We start from the raw sequence: 20,146 nt of genomic DNA on the forward strand, positions 1-20,146 counted from the left end.
TAGGCTGACTCCCTTTCCTTCTGCGATTCATGGAATCTCTATAGATGCCATTGCTCACAATTTTCTTTGACAATAATTATAAAAATTACGATAAAAGAAATATTGCATTTTCTTGTACGGATCAATGTTTTTGGCTTGTTGAGTTATGTTTACTAATTACCCTGTAACTACGAAAGTAAGAGGAATTTTGATGAAATATTTCGTATACGTATTCTCCATTGCCAAACAAAGCTCATGAATTTTTCATCACTGCATTTTTTGCCCCGATACCCCTATATATAGGGTACTGGCCAGCCCCCTTAAGGTATATTTGAAGTAGGATGTTATTTAAGTATAAATTTGGTATCCGAACTTTCAAGATAAGCAGTTACATCCATTTTTAGAGGGGGTTCATAACTATTTGCAGTTTTAACTATTTGGGGGTTCTGGTACGCATCCCCCACAAATACAGGAAACACAGTAATACTGTATGTAGTCTTATATTACTATTGTATTGTTAAAAATACAAACAAAGCAATCTTTGATTTGGTACTGAAAAATCAGCTGACGGAGGTATGTTTATTTCACCGCATTTAACTCAATTCAGGGTGATCTTCTTGCTTCTATTTAGCATAAATTAATCTCTATAAGCTCTATTTATATGGGACAAGGTTATGTTTCTTTATGTGAAATGTTTTTTAAAAGTCAAAATATGACTTTAATATGTCTTTTGTGAAACTAGACTTAGTTGTTTTTTTCATTAATAGATGGCACTGCTGCGATCATGTTTTGGTTTGGAAAAATCAGCTGTCGGAGGTAATTTTATTTCGCTGCATTTACTCAATTCAGAGCGATTTTCTTGCTTCTATTTCGCATGAATTAATCTCTAGAAGCTCTAGAGGTTATGTTTTGTTATATGAAGTTATCAAAGTTGAAATATGACTTAAATACATCTTGTTGGCACTGGGAGCATGTTTTTTTTTGTGTAAAAAAAAAATTACCAGATTCCCTTTGCTAATTTTACCCTATTTAATCATAATATGAGCTTTACATATTTATCTTTTATTGGTGTGAAAGCAACAGTAAAATCTGTTCTTCCATCCCCAGCATTTCTTTTTATTAAAATACTTTTTTCTCCACTATTATTTTGTGGTCGATAACTTATAGTCATTTGCACTGTGAACGTTGTTTTCTCAGCTTCAGCTTCAAATGCAGCTTAAATTCAGCATTACTATATTTCCATGCTGATATTTTCTCCAAGGGGAATACATGTGTAAGGTAAAAATATATCAGTTCTAATCTACTTAACATCATTTGTAACACAACTATGATAATTATTTACTGTCATACGATGGCTGAAATGCAAGCGAAATGTTATCAGACTGGTTTGGTTGTTGTAGTACAACAACTGTTTTCATTCAGTTGTTTATGGCTGTAGCATTTAAGCAATGATTATAATGTTATTAACAATAATTTTATTATTTTTGTTTGCTTTTTCAACTTATTTAACTAGAAGATATGATAAATAAAGAGATGGTGGAAACTTTAGTATTCTGAAAAAGGCGGCTTTTTTTTTGTCTCTCTCATTCTAAGCCAAGATTTACTGCAAGTTCATCGAATGTGACATTATAAATTTTGTAGAATACCATTCAGGCTATAGTAAATGTTTAGGCAAATAAAATTCCACATTTTCATCAAAGAGTTATTACATATTAGGGCAAAATATCTGGACATGACACTGTCTAAGGCATTATTAACCAGTCTAGGGCACTGTAAGGTGGAATGTGGCGCCCCCCATAGACTTTTGGGTTTCCGTTAGCGCTAGTTTTAGTTACTGTTAAGCCCGGAACGGAACTCCTTTCAGTAACCGGTAAATGTGGCTGCCTATATGTTCAAGATTTGGCGCCATACAGTTTGAATGAATTTTGAATTTTGCTGGAAAAAATTCCAAGCGCCATTTACCACTACGTATTGGCAACTCTTCAGATCCCCGTATGAGAGTCAGAGTGAGCTAGGAGAGACTCACTCTTGCTTGAGGTGGTTAAGGGGAATGTTGTCCCAATTTCCCATCCAAGGATATCTCATAAATATTTTACAATACATATACTCCAAATTTCTTCCTGATTTTAGTTCTTATTGTTATGATATTGTCCAAGCTGTAATTATAATTTGCAAAATAAAATTTTAAAAAATATTAGAGAACACTTGTATCTGGGTAAAATTTGCATATTTTTACGACTGAATTAGGGAAAAGAGGCCCACACCACGTGGGAAATATTCACTTTCAACTTCCCATAATGAGGTAGAAATTATATAAAAATAAAAGAAAAAATTGTACCAATCAGCATATGCATATTGCCCTCATTCCATTGAGAGGTTTTTTTTTTAATGGTCATCCTTAAATTAACCAGCTCATGGGTATATGCATTAACATATATTAGCTCTGCCTGTGAGGGTTAGTATATATTTAGCCAGGACTGTGAGGGTTAACTAGCTTGTTAACAACAACCTATCTACCAGTTGTCAAAAACACTCCTAAAACAGATTATAAAGCTTTGTATTCACACTAAGAAAATGCTAGAAATCAGACCCTCACATATCCCTCCTCCATAAACATTAGTTAGTAGCTAATAACAATCTACCCTTAACCAAAACATTAAGTCTTTGTACATATCATCTTTCCATACACACAGTTGATTGATATGAGGCAATGTCCACTAGTTAATCAATCTCTTAACACAAGGGCCACACCACTGGTACAAAATAATGAAGCATAAATGAAATAATGAAGACAAACAGCACTATACATGCAGTTCTTGACTGAGTAAAACAAAAATAGTTACACTATTGTATATAAAATCATAAAATAAGTTACTGGAAGATCAAGGTTTTAAACAATTCTTACCTGTAGTTTCAACTGCCGCATAACACGTTTTGGTGGACATGGCAAGGATATTAGTATCACAGTCCTTGCTTTCAGTTTCTCCTGGAAAAAAAATCCATGGTCTAAGATGGCAGTACTCCTATTAATATTAAATTCAGCCTACGCACTAGTAGATTAAAGCAGAGTTTGATGTATGAATTTTATGCAATCTGTAAATCAATAAAGTATACAATACAAACCACATTTTCATCAAATATCAAATGCTACATCCCTTCAGACCCAGATTTATTTATTTTGGCTTTTATTTCTCATTTTATTCCTTTGGACATCAACTCTTGAGTCTAAAAGTAAGCTCACTGACCTTGACACAAATTCAAAATACTAAAATATGTTACATCAATTAAGTTCATACTACCAATTTCCTAGAGTAAATTGCATTCTCCTACATGTAGAAATTTGAAGTACGTATTTACTTATGAATATCCTTCAAACAGAGGATCACTCAGGTCGCTAAACTATTCCTTTTCCTTTGGCTATTGGAATAAATGTGAAGACAGTCAGAGATAGAATTAAATACTATATAGTATACTGTAAATACTTACTTCAGGTTTGTTAGATCAAGGAAAGATCTAATTTGCTTTACAAAAAAACAATTGCTTTCTTCCATCATGAATACAAACTTTTATATTTATATAAAAGATTCCTCAGGTGTAAGGAGTAGCCTTACAGCACTGGCTGCATGCTTCAAAAAGAACTGGGAATACACGAAGCTGTGAACCTCTCCTCTCTCTTACAATCTGTATTTGGTGGCTGAACTCTGATGGGACAATCCATTACCACCTTGAAATGCCAAATTCCTAGTCATGTGCAGGCAAGGAAAGTTGATTCTTTTACACCTATAAAACATGTCTTAACCAATAAGAAACACTTTTAGGGTTCTGTGATAAAGTTTGGTTCACTATATTTAACATCACTCTCACAAAAGCTCAAGATAATTTTCCGAAGTAATCCAGGTCAGTTGGTATTAATTATCATCATCACAGGATAAACGGTAAGGCACTATGCCCAACCCTTCCCTTAGATTTAGAAATGGCCCAGAGAACATCAACAAAGATATACTCATTATAAGCCAGGTCCAAAGGGAAGGAACAACATGATTTCCCTCATGACTGACATAAGTAAGGAAGAGCCAAATATTGGCTGTGGAACTAACAGATGGAGAAATCAGCACACTGTCAATCTGTGTGTTGAATTTAAGGCAACTAAACACAGTCTAGACAAAAAATACCCATGCAATCTTATGGCATGCAATCTTATGGTAGGTTTTCTAGGAACATCTGAGAAAGGGCAAGAGAGTGATTGACACACTCAGACGACTGGGAAGAGTGATAAGCTTATGACCATATAACAAAAATGCAGTGGGGGTAAGCTTATTTCATAATAGCAAAAATGCAGCCAGGAAGATAGTCCTACATGATAAATCTCATAAGAGAATCTAGTAAGATTCCAAAGGCTGAGAGATATTCTCTTTCAAGAACAAATTCAAGAAGGTAATATTATTAATCAATGCTTAGGAACACTGGAGAACCAAGTTTCCTGTAGCATACTTAATAGAAAACACAAACTTGCTTGATAGCACTTCTGTCAACCATGCTTGTAAAGAGCCACCCAAATTCTTCTAACGATCATCTGAGATTCATTGAATGATTGATTGATTAAAGATTATCTGGTGTCGCAACTCCTAATGGTTATTGACACCACTACAATGGCTTATATAAGGGCACATACATACTCACACAAGACAAAATTAGGGAACTTAGAGTAAAAGCATTAAAAACTCACTTATATCTAAAAAAAATGAAATTAACAAACGAAAATCCTCATAAAAAACGAACATATCAATAGCCAATCATAAAACCTATTAAACTTAACCCTTTAAACGCCTATTGGATGCATTATACATTGACTAAAATTGTCTGTCGGGTGCTAATCGGACGTACGGTAAGTCGACTACAAAAAGTTTTTTTTTAAATTATTCACGGAAAAATAGTTATAGGGTAGTTTGATTAAAAATGAAAATCACGCGCCTTGAGGGATGCTGGAGTTCACGAATCAAGCTGTGTTTTGTTTTGGACAAGCGTTACCCAGGCACGCATGTGCAAATTTCTTTCTTCTCGCACTAAAAAGCACCAGTGACGCATCTCAGAAATTTTTTCGTCACTTTGTAGTAATTTTTGCACCGTTTTGTATTAGCCGTTACATAGAGTTTTATATATGAAAATGTGCGCAATTTTCATGTAGAATACAGCAATAAAAAACAACCATGGTTGTAGCTTTTATCAGTTTTGAATATCATATAAATCACGATGTGCCAAAATTTCAACCTTTGGTCAACTTTGACTCGACCGAAATGGTAAAATAACGCAATTGTAAGCTAAAACTCTTACATTCTAGTAATATTCAATCATTTACCTTCATTTTGCAACAATTTGGAAGTCTCTAGCACAATATTTCGATTTATGGTGAATTTCAAAAAAAACACTTTTCTGGGCTCAGCTCGTGCCGGCCTATGAAAGTATCCTTTAATATTCATTCTTTCTAGGCAAAATTAATCTAAAATTACCAGAGAAAAACAAAATTAAGAAAATGTCAGTAAAACTGACTCGCTCACTCTATAAAAGAAGTGTCGGTATGAGAATAGGGGCGAGTGGGATCACTACCACGAGTCATTCACCATTTAGACCTTCCAATCTAAAATCCCCACCAGAGAGAGCTGATACGAAAGGGTGATGCGGCCGCTACTACTACTACTACTGACGCCACGGACAGCAGCGCCCCTAGCGGTCATCCTTAATCTTTAGACTTACACGTTGTGCGCATTTTTCTTTCGTGCCGTGTTTTCTTGGGATTTACCACTTTTATTCATCATGGAACGTGCTGCCATCGCATCGGCTAAGTTAAGTGCCTCATAAGTAGTATTTTACCGTATTTTAGTCTTCCAGGGACCAGTATTTTCCTTCTAATAGGTCATATACGGTCTTCCGGTAGACTCGTGGCGGCGTCATGCCGCCTCATGTTAAGAATTCCGGTCTCCCATACTGGGACTTACTTTATACTTATGGGCTTACTATATCACGTTCATCGTTTATTACATCGTTTTTATAGCTAGGACAGCCCTTTTACCATTTTCTCTTAGTTTGGTATTTAGGGCTATTCTGTGTTTCTGGCCCGCAGCATCCTGGCTCTTGCTCTTCATCGGCTATCGCTGGCTCCGAGTAGTCAACTGTTCCTCGGAACAGTTTGCCTCCTCCTGGGCTTCTTTTTCTTTTACTAAAAGTGTCTTTTCCCTCTTTTACGATGTATTATTAGTTTATTTAGGGTGTTAGGCTAGCCTAGGTGCATGTCCCATGTGGTTGGTACAGTCTGGTTCACGTGGCCCTTCCACGGTTGTGTTGCTATCGCGGCTTAGGCCACTTGCGGTCACATGTTCCATAGCACCTTACCCTTCCCCTTCCTCCCTACCAGGTATAGGGATGGGGTCTGGGGGACTCCTTGGTTACCATGACAACCACATAGCCTTCCTCCCTCTTTCTCTGAGGAGGCCAGGAGCTCCCTCCCAGCTGGGGTATAGGGCGACCACTTGTCTCGGGTACCGGGTCACCCGAGCGGGTAGTTTAGGGACAGGGAGGGGTAGGCCACTCTCTCTCCCGCCGCGTTATGCCGGGAAAACCCACCCCCCCCATTGCTCAGTTCCACCCTTCCCCTACTGTAACGAACGGAGCCTCCGCTGCAGCCGGGGCCCCTTTGGTTATAGTTCGTTCTGGCTCCGCCAGCGGGCGGGGTGGTCACTACTAGTGGTCTGTTGCTTGCCTACTATATCCGCCTTTTGTTTCCCGCTACCGGAGGAGAGCTTGCTTCTTACCCGGGCACTCTTCCAGTAGACGGTGGAAAAGATTTATATATATTTCGTTATAAATATAAGGATGTACCCTAATTTTACGGTGAATTTTGTTTAGTTATTAACTAACTTTGTGTATACCATCTCCGTCGTTCTCCGTCGTGGTTTCATGGCTCACCACCACTCCTGGTTGGATTTTTTTCTCCTGTCTCCGGCGTAGCCTTTTAGACCAACTCCAACCGCCTAGTTACCACACGTATTATGGCGGGGGCTCTGGTTTAATCTAACTTTCACGCTCCGGCATGCAGCGGAGCAATTGTTAGGCTGTAAGTGTTCTCCTGATACTTATGTATCTTTCCACTTACAGGCTACCAACTGTCAGGTCCTGGGTGGTAACGCGACGCTTTACGACCCCTGCACGATGAGTGCAGGACTCACGCCCCGTGTGCCATCGACCCACAACGCTATGATCTTCTGCACCCAGAAGCCTGCACCATTTGCTATGACCTTGTCAGTCAGCTGGTGGGGGGTAAGTCGACTTTTAGACTTCTTTTTTATCGTATACTAATAACACTTAGTCATAAGCTTGTTAAACCCCGTCCCCGCCGCTAGAAGCTTCATTTCGCCTTCTCTTTCAGGCTGCCGCCGTGAAGGAAGTCGCCTTAGCACCTGAAGGCTTGGGTGGGCGGCTTCGGGAAGAAACGCTGCCATGGGCCAGCCGTACATCTTAGATAAGAAGCTGGCCGTTCAGATCTTCCCCGGCGGCAAGTCAACAGGTTACGTTGATCCTATTTCAGCAGCCCCTCTCATCGCTTCCATACAACAAGAGGTGCAGCAGTCGTATGGGTCCGCGGCCACGCAGGAGCCGGTCCCAGACGTCGCAACTTTGGACCTGAACATTGAACCTATGGCGGTAGGGGCGGAGGATTTGTTGGTTGAGGTAGGTGTGTCGGGCGCCCAAGGTCTTTCCTTGGGCGCTCCTGGATCTTCTCCTGTCCCTTCTACTGCTTCTTTTCAAGGCTTTACGGGATCTGAGATCCCTGCCCGCTCTCCCGCTCTCTCTGTACCCCCAAAGGTGAAGGGACAGAGAGAACAGAAGACCCTCCACAAGACGACTTCTAAGAAGTCGTCGTCGTCTTCTTCAGCAAAGAAGTCTTTGACTTCCTATGCTGACGCGGTGAAGGCTAAGCCGAGCTCTTCGTACTCCAAGAGCTCTAGAAGCAAGGCTTCTAAGGAGAAGGCTCGCGCTTCAGCCGAGCCAACGCCTTCTCCGGCCTCCACCGCATCCACTCCGGCAACGCCGGTTGGAGTAGCGGGACCGAGCTCCTTTGATCCCACTGCCTTCTCAGCAGTGGTGATGCAACAGGTGGGAGAGATGGTCGGCTCGCAGGTCTCCGCCCTCGGAACCAGGTTTGAACAGATGTTTTGCGCAGCTGTCAAACACCCTCAGTCAGTCGGGCCAATCCATCCAAGATCTCTCTAACAGAGAGAAATGAGGACCGAGTAGCTGGGCTTTCTCAGGCTCCTCAACCAATCTCCCCAGTAACAGGTACTGGCATTCTTCAGCTACCTCCATATGAGTCTCTACCAGCCTTCTCCATGGATAACCCATGGAGAGTGGCCGCTTACGCTCCATTCAAGGACGGTATGATCTCTGTCCCGGAGTGTGGAACTCGAAGGATTGAGGACTTCGAGTTTTATCCTCCGGGATTAACTCAGCCTTTCATTGGATATGCTAGGCTGACCGAGGCGGCCCTCACTAGGGAGGACAAGATTTCCCGAGAAAACGTGCTATATAGTAGAGAGCACGCACAGTGGCAATGGGTTCACTGCCTGGAGGACTGGGAGTGTACCAACACTAAGCTCCAGGCTTTCAAGAGTCCTTTCACTATTTTTGCGTCGGAGGAGGAGGCTTCTCTTCCGTTCGCTACCAAAAATAGTGGAAAGCGACTTTCTCTTCAGGCAGTCTCAAGGATGGAGGCCCATGCCACAGCTGAGGGAAGCTGATTCTACTTCTCCACTCCTTTCCAGCCTTTGGAGAATTGTGGGAGAACTTGCCTGCCACATTCACGATTGGTAAGCTTAAGCCAGACTGCGCAATGGACCAGTTTGGCGAAAAAGCTTCCAAGGCTGCCTGATACTTGATTCAGGCAGAGTTCGATGCTCGAACTAGGTTTGGGAGGTCCCTCAACTCTTTGATTATCACTGAAATGGCGGCACTGTCGTATGGCACAGAACCGCTATTCAAGATTCTGGCCAAGTCTCAGCTCCAAACAGTTCAGACGGATGCTTTCGACTTCTTCCAAGCTAGGAGGAACTGCCGAAAGCACGTTCTGCAGGAGTGCACTATTAGGCACGAAACCTAATAGACTCCTGGCTTCCAGCATTGTGGGGGGCGGACCTCTTCCAGAGTCCGCTGTGAATGAGGTGCACCACGAGGCTGCTAGGCTCAACCAGAGCCTTAGGGCTAGGTGGGGCATCTCTTCTAAGAGGAAGCAAGAATCCGCCCCTGCTGCTGGTAGAAATCAAGAAGTCTGGTAAAAGGTTTCAGCCTTACCAGAAACATCAGCAGCAACAGCAGTTTGTTCAGTGGGGCCGTCCCAGTTACCCAACAGGGACAACCATCGACTTCGAAACAGGCCCAACCCATCCTCCTGTTGTCCCCTCAGTCGCAACCCTCAACCTCCTACGCAGTCTCGCCGGCCTTCAACTCTATGTATGAAGGTCAGGCTTACCCAGCCTTTAATAGCTTGAGAGGTAGCAGGGCGAGAGGCCACTTTTGTTAGCGTGCACAGGGAGAGCGGCAAGGGGAAGGCAATTCAGAGGAGGGCGCGGAGGTCAACCCGCCCAACAACAGTGAGGCTCCCCAGGTAGGAGGGAGGCTGTTCCTCTTCCGTCACAGGTGGGGGTTCAGCAAATGGGCACAGAGCATCGTGTCCAAGGGATTGGGTTGGAGTTGGATCAAAGATCCCCTCCAATCAAATCATTTTATCAGGAAACCATCAAAGGAATTGACAGATTACGCGGAGGAACTCCTTCAGAAAGGAGCTATTGCGAGAGTCAAGCATCTAAAATTTCAAGGTCGCTTATTCAGCGTGCCAAAGAAAGGCTCAACAAAAAGAAGGGTAATCTTAGACTTGTCAAAGCTAAACTCTTTCATTCGTTGCGACAAGTTCAAAATGCTTACCATCTCGCAAGTAAGGACCTTACTTCCCCGTGGGGCCGTCACATGCTCCATCGATCTTACAGATGCATACTATCATATCCCTATAGCCAGGCACTTCCGCCCATTCCTAGGCTTCAAACTAGGAAATCAGACGTTCTCATTCAAAGTGATGCCCTTCGGTCTGAATGTAGCCCCAGGGTATTCACGAAAATAGCAGAAGTGGTGGTTCAACAGTTGAGAACTCAAGGGATAATGGTAGCAGCATACCCTCGACGATGGTTGATCTGGGCACCAACAGTCGAGGAATGTCTCAAAGCCACAAAAAAAGGTAGTTCAATTTCTGGACATCTGGGGTTCCAGATAAACATGACAAAATCCAGACTTACTCCAGAGTCTCGTTTTTCAGTCATGGCTAGGAATCCAATGGGATTTGTCTTCCCACAATCTGTCAATTCTGGTTGGTTCAAAAAGGAAAGAAATAGCCAAGTCTGTGAAACAATTTCTCAAATGCAAACAAACATCAAGGAGAAACCAGGAAAGAATCCTAGGTTCTCTTCAGTTTGCCTCAGTGACAGACATCCTCCTGAAAGCAAGGCTGAAAGATATAAACCGAGTTTGGCGATCGAGAGCAAACGCCAAATCTCGAGACAAAGGTTGTCAGTAATTCCACAGATCCTTCGCATCAGCTCCGTCCATGGGCAAAAGTGAAGAACCTGGCCAAACTAGTACCCCCTTTCAATATCCCCTTCCAGTGTTAACCATTCACACGGATGCCTCCCTGTCCGGGTGGGGGGGATATTCTCAATTCAAGCAAGTTCAGGGGACTTGGTCAGTTCAGTTCCGCCAGCTTCACATAAACGTCTTGGAAGCAATGGCAGTATTTCTTACCCTGAAGAGACTTCTTCCCCCAAAAAAGTCTCATCTAAGACTAGTTTTGGACAGTGCAGTGGTAATTCATTGCACAACAGAGGAGGGGTCCAAATCCAAACATGTGAACCATGTCATGATAGCCATCTTTGCACTAGCAGACAAACACAAATGGCATCTGTCCGCCACTCACCTGGCGGGGTAAGAAATGTGATAGCAGACGCTTTGTCCCGGTCGGTCCCTCTGGCGAAATCAAGAATGGTCCCTGGACGGACAGGTCATTCCAGTGGATATGCCGGAGAGTCCCAGGTCTCCAAGTGGATCTCTTCGCCTCACAAGCGAACCACAAGCTCCCTTGCTATGTGGCCCCCAACCTGGACCCTCTGGCTTATGCCACGGACGCCCTGTCGTTAGATTGGAATCAGTGGAGAAAAATTTATGTCTTTCCTCCAGTGAATCTTCTTTTGAAAGTCTTGAGCAAGCTGAGGACTTTCAAGGGACTAGTAGCTCTGATTGCTCCAGACTGGCCCAAGAGCAACTGGTATCCTCTGCTTCTGGAATTGGGTCTCCGACCTCAACGGATTCCCAATCCCAAGCTGTCACAATCAGTACAAATGAGGACTGTGTTTGCTTCCTCAGGAATTCTTCAGACCCTAACTTTATGGACTTCATGAAGTTTGCGGCTAACAAAGATGCTAACATTGATCCACAAAACATCCTCTTCCTAGAATCAGATAAGAGAGAGTCAACTATTAGACAATATGACTCAGCTGTTAAAAAATTAGCATCCTTCCTGAAAGAATCAAACACTACAAACCATGACAGTTAACTTAGCTATATCCTTTTTCAGATCCTTGTTTGAAAAAGGTTTAGCAGCTAGCACTATTACTACTCATAAATTGGCTTTGAGGAAGATCTTTCAGTTGGGTTTCCAGATAGACCTAACAGAATCTTTACTTTACGTCTATTCCTAAAGCCTGTGCTAGACTTAGACCTTCTCAAAGGCCTACTGCAGTCTCATGGTTCTTAAATGATGTCCTCAAACTAGCCTCAGATACTGACAACTAGTCTTGTACATTCATAATGCTTCTTAGAAAGACGTTATTCTTATTAAGCCTAGCTTCAGGAGCTAGAATTTCAGAACTGTCAGCTCTATCCAGAGATGCGGGTCATGTGGAATTCCTCCCCTCAGGAGAAGTTCTGCTTGCGCCGGATCGTAGTTTTTGGCTAAAAATGAGGATCCTCTTGCAAGGTGGGCTCCTTGGAAAGTCATCCCACTTCCGCAAGATCCTTCTCTCTGCCCAGTATCAACTTTAAGAGCCTTTCTATCTCGCACATCCTCAAGATCCTCAGGTTCTCTCTTTATGAGAGAAAAAGGGGTGGTACTTTATCAGTAAAAGGAATTAGACAACAGATCCTTTACTTCATTAAACAAGCCAATCCTGATCATTTCCAAAAGCACATGACATCAGAGGAGTAGCCACCTCAATTAACTACTTTCAACATATGAACCTTTGAGAGTCTTAAAAAGTATAACTGGATGGAAATCTCCGACAGTCTTTAAACGTCACTACCTAAAGTCCTTGGAATCTTTAAAATTTTCTGCAGTAGCAGCGGGAAACATTGTTTCTCCTGATACTGTATAGTAGTCATAGTATAGATCCAGGTCTCCTTTCTACCTACCTCGTCCAACATGCCTCACCCTATTGCCATGCTACTCAGATACTCTAGCCTTTAGCCGCTGAGATCATATTGGTGGATTGTCCCTTATTTTTTTGCTAGGGACATCCACACTATGTACTTATATTTGTACTTCAGTGTCCCTACCCTTATTTTATGCTAGGGTTTAGGACACAATGTGTTTGCATATTATGTAAATATCTTACTTAAGTGAATCTATTTTGTTAATTTGCATTGCATTACTGGATATTACTATGTTTAATATAAGTTAATTTAAGTACTTTATATTGTTTGCTTATCATGTCATTGTTTAGGATAAGTTAGCTTTAAGTACTTATACTGTAATGTCCCTGATTCACTTATATTATATACCTCTTTTTACAACTGATTTTCATTTGTCCTTATTCCCATCTTGTCTGTTTCTCTGGTACTCTTTCATAGGCCGACACGCCAGCTGAAGCCCAGAAAAGGGATTTTGCAACGTAGGAAAAATCTATTTCTGGGTGATTGGCTCGTGTCGCCCTATGAAACCCACCCTGTCTTTGTTTACCCACCCTGCAGGACAAGATGTTCATAGATTAAGGATGACCGCTAGGGGCGCTGCTGTCCGTGGCGTCAGTAGTAGCATCACCCTTTCGTATCAGCTCTCCCTGGTGGGGATTTTAGATTGGAAGGTCTAAATGGTGAATGACTCGTGTAGTGATCCCACTCGCCCCCTATTCTCATACCGACACTTCTTTTATAGAGTGAGCGAGTCAGTTTTACTGACATTTTTTTCTTAATTTTTGTTTTTCTGGTAATTTTAGATTAATTTTGCCTAGAAAGAATGATATTAAGGATACTTTCATAGGGCGACACGAGCCAATCACCCAGAAATAGATTTTTCCTACGTCAAAATCCCTTTTTCCTTACGTCCGCGTGGTAACTGCCGAAAGTCTCAGAAATTCTTTCGTCAGTTTGTCGTAATGTATGCACCATTTTATATTAGCCGCTACATAAAGTTTTCCATATGAAAATGTGCGCAATTTCAATGTAGAATACAACAAAAAATAACTCATGGTTGTAGCTTCTATCAGTTTTGAAATATTTTCATAAAAAATGACAATTTGCCAAAATTTATACCTTCGGTCAACTTTGACTCAACTGAAATGGTAGAAAACTCAATTGTAAGCTAAAACTCTTACATTCTAGTAATATTCAATCATTTACCTTCATTTGCAACAAAATGGAAATCTCTAGCACAATATTTCGATTTATGGTGAATTTTTGAAAAACACTTTTTCCTTACGTCCGCGCGCGGTAACTCGGCTGAAAATCTCAGAAATTCTTTCGTCAGTTTGTCGTAGTATTTTCACCGTTTTATATGATCTGTTACATAAAGTTTTATATATTAAAATGTGTGCAATTTCATGTAAAATACAACAATAAAATAACTCATGGTTGTAGCTTTGATCAGTTTTGGAATATTTTCATATAAATCACGATAAATAGAAATGATTTGACATTCAGTCAACTTTAACTTGACTGAAATGGTCGAAAACTGCAATTGTAAGCTAAAACACTTGTAGTTAGTAATATTCAATTAATTACCTTCATTTTGCAACAAACGGTTAGTCTCTAGCACAATATTTTGATTTATGGTGAATTTTTGAAAAAACTTTTTTTACGTCCGCACGTTACGAATTCATGCATCATTTTGTGATAATATTTTCTCTGGTGTTGCTTTGATTGTTTTACAATTTGTTATATACCAAAATCATCGCAATTTAGTGTACAATACAACGAAAAAAAGTGACTCATTAGCTTTAACCATTTTGGTCACTGCGCGATTTTTATACAATTACATATGAAATTTTTTTTCACGCTGTCATATACAATTCCAATATTTATTTGATATTTTTTTTTTCATTTGTGATGGTTGCATACTAAACTTCAGGCAATGACAAAAAAGGAGCCAAAAATGAACTTTTAATCTTAAAAACTAAGTGTGCTGTGATTTTTTGAAAAAAACTTTTTTTCCACTTCGGCCACAAATTCCTGAACGCCTCTGACATACGAGAGAAACCATTTTGGGAAATAGTGGCTTAGCGTTTGACGGTTAAAAGATTAAGACAAAAAATTAAATCTTATTTAAAATACCAATGGCATTAATAAAATTAAACAGGCCGCTTTTATTAAAATCTGCCCCAAAAATCTCAGCAAGGGAAAAGCCACCTTCAGTTCCCCTGCAACTCGGAGGAAAGTACCTCTCTCTCTCTCTCTCTCTCTCTCTCTCTCTCTCTCTCTCTCTCTGACTGACAGACTGGGGCACTCAGCTAACAGGTGTCTGACTGTCAGTGATACCATGCATTTGTTACAATAAGGCTGATGATCCCCACTCATTAGAAAGCCATGTGTCACTTTTGTATGATCTATTCTAAGTCAGCTGAGTATTACTTCCCTTTGCCTATTCATTGATGAATACTTCCAAGGAAAGATGGAGGCAGCTATTTTTTTTTTTAAGTTTTTTATGGTTTTCTAGCTCCCATACAAATTTCCAAGAATCTAGGAATGATGATTTATTACCAGATACATATCATTTCCATGGAGTGTACAGCTGTTTTTGGCAAGTGAGTCTGCTACTTCGTTTTGTGCTGCACCAACATGTGCAGGAGACCAGCAGAAAGATACTTTATACCACTAATTTTAAGCAACTGGAGCCACTCTAAAATTTCAATTAAGATAGGATGGCATGAATTAAAATGACCAATAGCTTGCAAGACACTCGGTGAATCACAACATATAACAAAGATTTCTCTAGAATAACAGGCAATCTCTTTAAGGGCAGTTAGGATTGCATAACACTGCTGTAAAAATGGATGACTGCTCTGGCAGCCTTCCACTCTTATTAAAATTGGGAAATACAACTCCGTAGCCAATGCCTGCTTCAGACTTGGAGCCATCTGTAAAAACTATGACTCAACCATCATGGTCCATCTGCCAAATGTTCTAAAAAGGTGCGCAGCATCATAGCACTTCCTTCTCCCTTGCTACAAGTGAAGCACCTGCAGTGCTCCAGAGAAGGAAGCTTCCAAGGGGGCACAACAGAATACTTAACTGGCCAGACTTTGACCTTTGGAATAGAATAAATGGTTTTGGATAACGTAGATTATGCTTATAAAGGCTAATATATTTCATTAAAATCTGCTTGGCAAGTTAATGAGTCAGGAATCCTCTGGATTCTATGCCAGTATCGAACAAGTGATATCTGGCAACATGAATCCAAAGGCAGTTCCCCTGCATCTACCAAAAGACTTGGGATTGGAGATGATTTAAAGGTTCCACTCGTGATCCTTATTCCAGCATTAGTACCAAATCTAAAAATGACTTTTATTTTCATGATAAAATAGTTTTAATGATACTTACCCAGTCGCCGGCAGTTAAAATCCTCGAAATTCGTGGTCGCGCTAATTTTTCTATTTGTTTTGGTTAGGTAATAATGCCCCGCCCGCCCTCTTTCGGGCCAAGAGAGAAACAACACGCCAAAGAGCTCAGTTTTTATGCTCATCAACATAAATCCAGTTAAGGGAAGGTGGGAAGCATGGATAATTCTACCTCAGATTCATAAAAATACAGAGACTGAGAATAGAAAAATCTTTGCCACCATTAATTAAATTGTTTGTTGATTCCTTACCTGATAAGAGAGTGTCACTCATCTTATTCTGTAACAGCGTGGCGGTAAAGTCATGTAGCGCCTAGGCTGAATGGAGGGAAAGCATACAGTTCTTTGTCCAACCAGTCCAGAAGAAAAGCATCCACTGCCCACGCCTGTGGGTCTGGAACTGGTGAATAAAATAGAGATAATAATTCAGAGATGTGGAAACAACAAGTCTATTTGTCGGTTTTCCCCACAGTTTCCAAAGGTCTAGGCAGACCAGAGGATCCAACATCCATTCCATCGGCAGGACCTGTTTCGATGACTTAGCTCATCCACTAAAATGTTTAGCTTCCCCTGGGCGAACCTGGTGACTAAACGTGTATTGTTTCGTTCTGCCCAAATGAGGAGATCTCTTGCTGCTTCATAAAGAAAGAAGACCGCGTCCCTCTTTGCTTCTTGCCATACGAGAGAGAAGTTGTGTTGTCCGTATACATTGCTATTGTCTTGTTTTCTACTTCTGATGCAAAGGACTAAAGGACCAGGTGTATTGCCTTTAGCTCCTTCACATTGATATACAGAGATCTTTGCTCAAGGGACCATACTCCTGAGATTTCACTTTGCTCTAAAAGCACTCCCCATCCTAGGTCTGAACCGTCTAAATAGAAGTTCATGTTGGGGTTCAGTTGAAAGAGAGACTTGCCTTCCAACAGTCTCTTCTCTGAAGTCCACCAAAGAAGGTCCTCTTTTATTTCCTGGTTATAGGAAAAACATACGAGTCTGGAAGCTCCTTCCTGTTCCAGCTCGCTTTCAGATAGAATTGCAGGGGTCTGAGATGTAGCCTGCCGAGCAACACAAACTGCTCCATCAATGAAAGGAACCGCAGCAGACTCATCCAATTGTTGGACAAGCACTCTCTTAAGGCCATAACTTCTTGTATCTTTCTCATGCAAGAATCTACTCTTTTCCGGGTCGGAAAAACCAAACCTGAAAAACAAACTCTGAGTCACTATGATCGTTCCCAAATATTGAATCTCCTGAGTGGGAATCAACTGAGATTTCTGGGGGTTTATGAGTGTTCATAACTCCTGTACTAAAAAGAGTGTCTTTTGAGGTCTTCCGCACACTGACTCTCTGACTGGGCTTTTAAGAGCCAGTCGTCTAAATACAAGGATATTCGTATCCCCTGAAGGTGGATGGAGCCAAGTTCGCAATGGGAGCCTTTACCCTAGTAAATACTCGAGTTATAGTCAGTCCGAAGCAAAGGGTGCGAAATTGAAAAATCTTCCTTTGAACCACAAAACGAGATACTTCCTTGAATTGGGGTGTCATGGGAACAGGAAGTACGAGTCCTGAAGATCTATAGACGTCATCCAATCTCCCAGACAAATGTACAACAGGACTGTTTGGTTTGTTTCCATCTTGAACTTCATCTTTACGGACAAAGACATTCAGGGCGCTGACATCCAGGATGGGCCTCCAGCCCCCCAATGACCTGGGGACTACAAAGAGACAATTGTAGAACCCTGGAGAGTAATGATCTTGAACAAGTTCTACTGCTCCCTTTCTTACAAGATCCCCTTGAATAAGCCGTTAAGACGACTGGCGTGCTGACTAAGGGAGGCTTCTTGAGTAAGGGGATAACGTAGCCTTCTTCAGAACTTTGACAATTCAAGGTTCTGCCCCTTTTCTCTGCCAAACTAACCAAAACATTAGAAGTCTGGTTCCTACACTCGTGTTGAGAACGGCATCCTCATTTCTAGAAGAGCCCCTTGAAGAAGGTTCTTCATCTTCGCCTACCACCACCCCTCTCCTCCAGCCCATGGACCTGCAAGTGATATCGAACTTCAAGAAGCTGTATACGAAACATCTTTTCAAGAGATGCTTCGACATCAACGAATACCACGAACCTCACCTTGCGTGAATTTTGGAAAGAGCTTTTCGATGTTGTGATATGCATCCGACTCATTGATCAAGCTTGGCAGGAGGTTTTGAGGCAAACCTTGAATCCTTCGTGGAGGAAACTCTGGCCTGATGCTGTATCCACCCGAGACTGAGGGATTCGACGTGGGCGAAGCTGGTGCTGCAGATTCAGGAACAGTTGACGATCCTGAAACTGTTTTGCAACCAGATCATGACGAGAGCATTGCACTCGGCAAGTCCATGGGGCTGGTCGTCGACGAGGATGACATCAATGACCTTCTCGAGGAGCACCAAGAAGAGCTTACGACGGATGACCTGAAGGAGTTGGAGGCCATCCAACATAACGTCCGTTCAAGAAGAGTTCTCTAGCACTGGTGAGGAGGAGGACGACAACTCTATGACAGAAATTAAGGATGCTCTAGCTGCTTTTCATAAAGTGCAATCATTTGTAGAAAAGAGACCCCGAAAAGGCTTACACAGGTCGTAAGCTTGCGCAGTTCGATGACGTTTTGCCTGAGTCGTTTCAGGAACATTGTGAAAACAAGTAGCAGAGGCAATCTTCCTTGGATAGTTATTTTTAAAGAGGCCTTAAGGTAGGAGTAAGCAAAAAGGAAGATCCAATTGATACTATGAAAAAACAGAAAGTTGAAAGTGGTGAAGAAATTGAAATCGTGTAAAAAAAAATGTAATAAAAAAATAATTAATTTTAAGTTTTTTGTAAAGTTAAGTGTTACAGTTTTGTTAATGTGTTTCGTAAAGTTTAGTTTATGTTTCCTGACAATTTTTAATGTGTTTCGTAAAGTTAAGTGTACGTACTATAAGAAGTTTTCTGCCGTTTATCCTCCTCCTCTGTCGCCACTTTCGGAGATAGCCTTACTCGAAAGGTAAGGTTCCACATTTTACTACATATGTACGTACGTATTTCTTGTATACCTTGTACACTAATAGACTTTATTTACAGTAAGTATATATTAGTACTAGTACGAATTAAGTTAGGTATTGAATGGTCCAAATTGGGGGTTGTTTATTTCTTTATTGTTTCTTGGTCAAATTTAGCTTTATTTACTAAAATTTCTACTGGGGTTGTTTTTGTCAGGGGGTTTTTTTAGGGTTTGGAAACGGAATTGAGGCATTTTGATACAGTAAAATGCGGTTCAAGATACGAAAAGCTCATGTTACAAAGGCCGCCTCAGAACGGATTAATTTCGTATGTCGAGGTACCACTGCATTAAAAATAAGTTGGACATCATCAGCAGCTATCACATCATAATAAACTGCTGGGGCACATACAAGGGGGCACTAGTGTCTTAGCCTCCAAGTGACACTTGGTGGGATCCACACCAACACAGGCCTCTCCAATATCACTCTTTCGTTTGGTGATATTCTTCCAGTGACTTGGATCACTGACTCGCTTTTCAAGTAGTTCCTGGCTCCAAATATAGTCCTCACTCTCACTTCCAATACTCTCCACAGTAGCAGGATTATCAACCTCCTTGCTAGAACTCATTCTGGGAGAAATTGCAGGAAAACCACCAGCAAAAATTAAAAAATGAAAAACTTGTGTATACTCCTGGTTTAAAGTGTGAGGTCTGAGTGGGCGGCCACAACACTCAAGGCGCACTCTGATTGGCCAAGCAGCGGGGAATGATAGAATACTTTCGCTCTCATTGGCCGCGGCACCCTCCCAGGTTAAATACTTTCGCGCCCAATCTAAAGTTAGTCTGCACCACTTGTTTGACCAAAACAAGCCACTTTAGACCTTAGTACACACTGCAGAATGTTCACTTTTGCCTTTTCCGACATCAGCACAAGACAATTGAACCTCAGGACAACAGGTTCCTGCCTATAACTCCAACCCGCCATTTTTGAGGGTTAGACCACTTTCACCCATGCCTCAAATGGCATCCTATGGAAAAGGTAATGAAACAAAAGCACCTTCCAGCATAACCACTCAGTAAATCATCTCTGAAGGGTCAATACTGATGGTGTGTGGGTTCCTTTCCAGAATACTATCAGATTTTGACAGGGCAGGAGATATAATTAAGACTGATTGGCATGCTATAAAATTTTCCTCGTAAGAGACAACTAAAAATAAAGCTGCACCATATTACTGTA

At 41.4% G+C, this 20,146-nt stretch overlaps 1 protein-coding gene across 8 annotated transcripts in view; it reads right to left on the reverse strand.

Annotated features, from left to right (window-relative positions):
- Positions 1-2,849: 2,849 nt before the first annotated feature.
- LOC135219743 (uncharacterized) overlaps positions 2,850-20,146 on the reverse strand; it is a 371,373-nt gene continuing 354,076 nt past the window's right edge. For all 8 annotated transcript variants that reach the window (XM_064256773.1, XM_064256771.1, XM_064256772.1 and 5 more), the window contains one exon: positions 2,850-2,965. In XM_064256773.1, coding sequence (XP_064112843.1) covers positions 2,862-2,965 — 104 coding nt within the window. In that variant the 3' untranslated portion in view covers positions 2,850-2,861. The remainder of the gene's footprint in view (positions 2,966-20,146) is intronic.

Source organism: Macrobrachium nipponense, chromosome 1, assembly GCF_015104395.2.
Source record: "Macrobrachium nipponense isolate FS-2020 chromosome 1, ASM1510439v2, whole genome shotgun sequence".
In the NCBI taxonomy this organism is placed as follows: Eukaryota; Metazoa; Arthropoda; class Malacostraca; order Decapoda; family Palaemonidae; genus Macrobrachium; species Macrobrachium nipponense.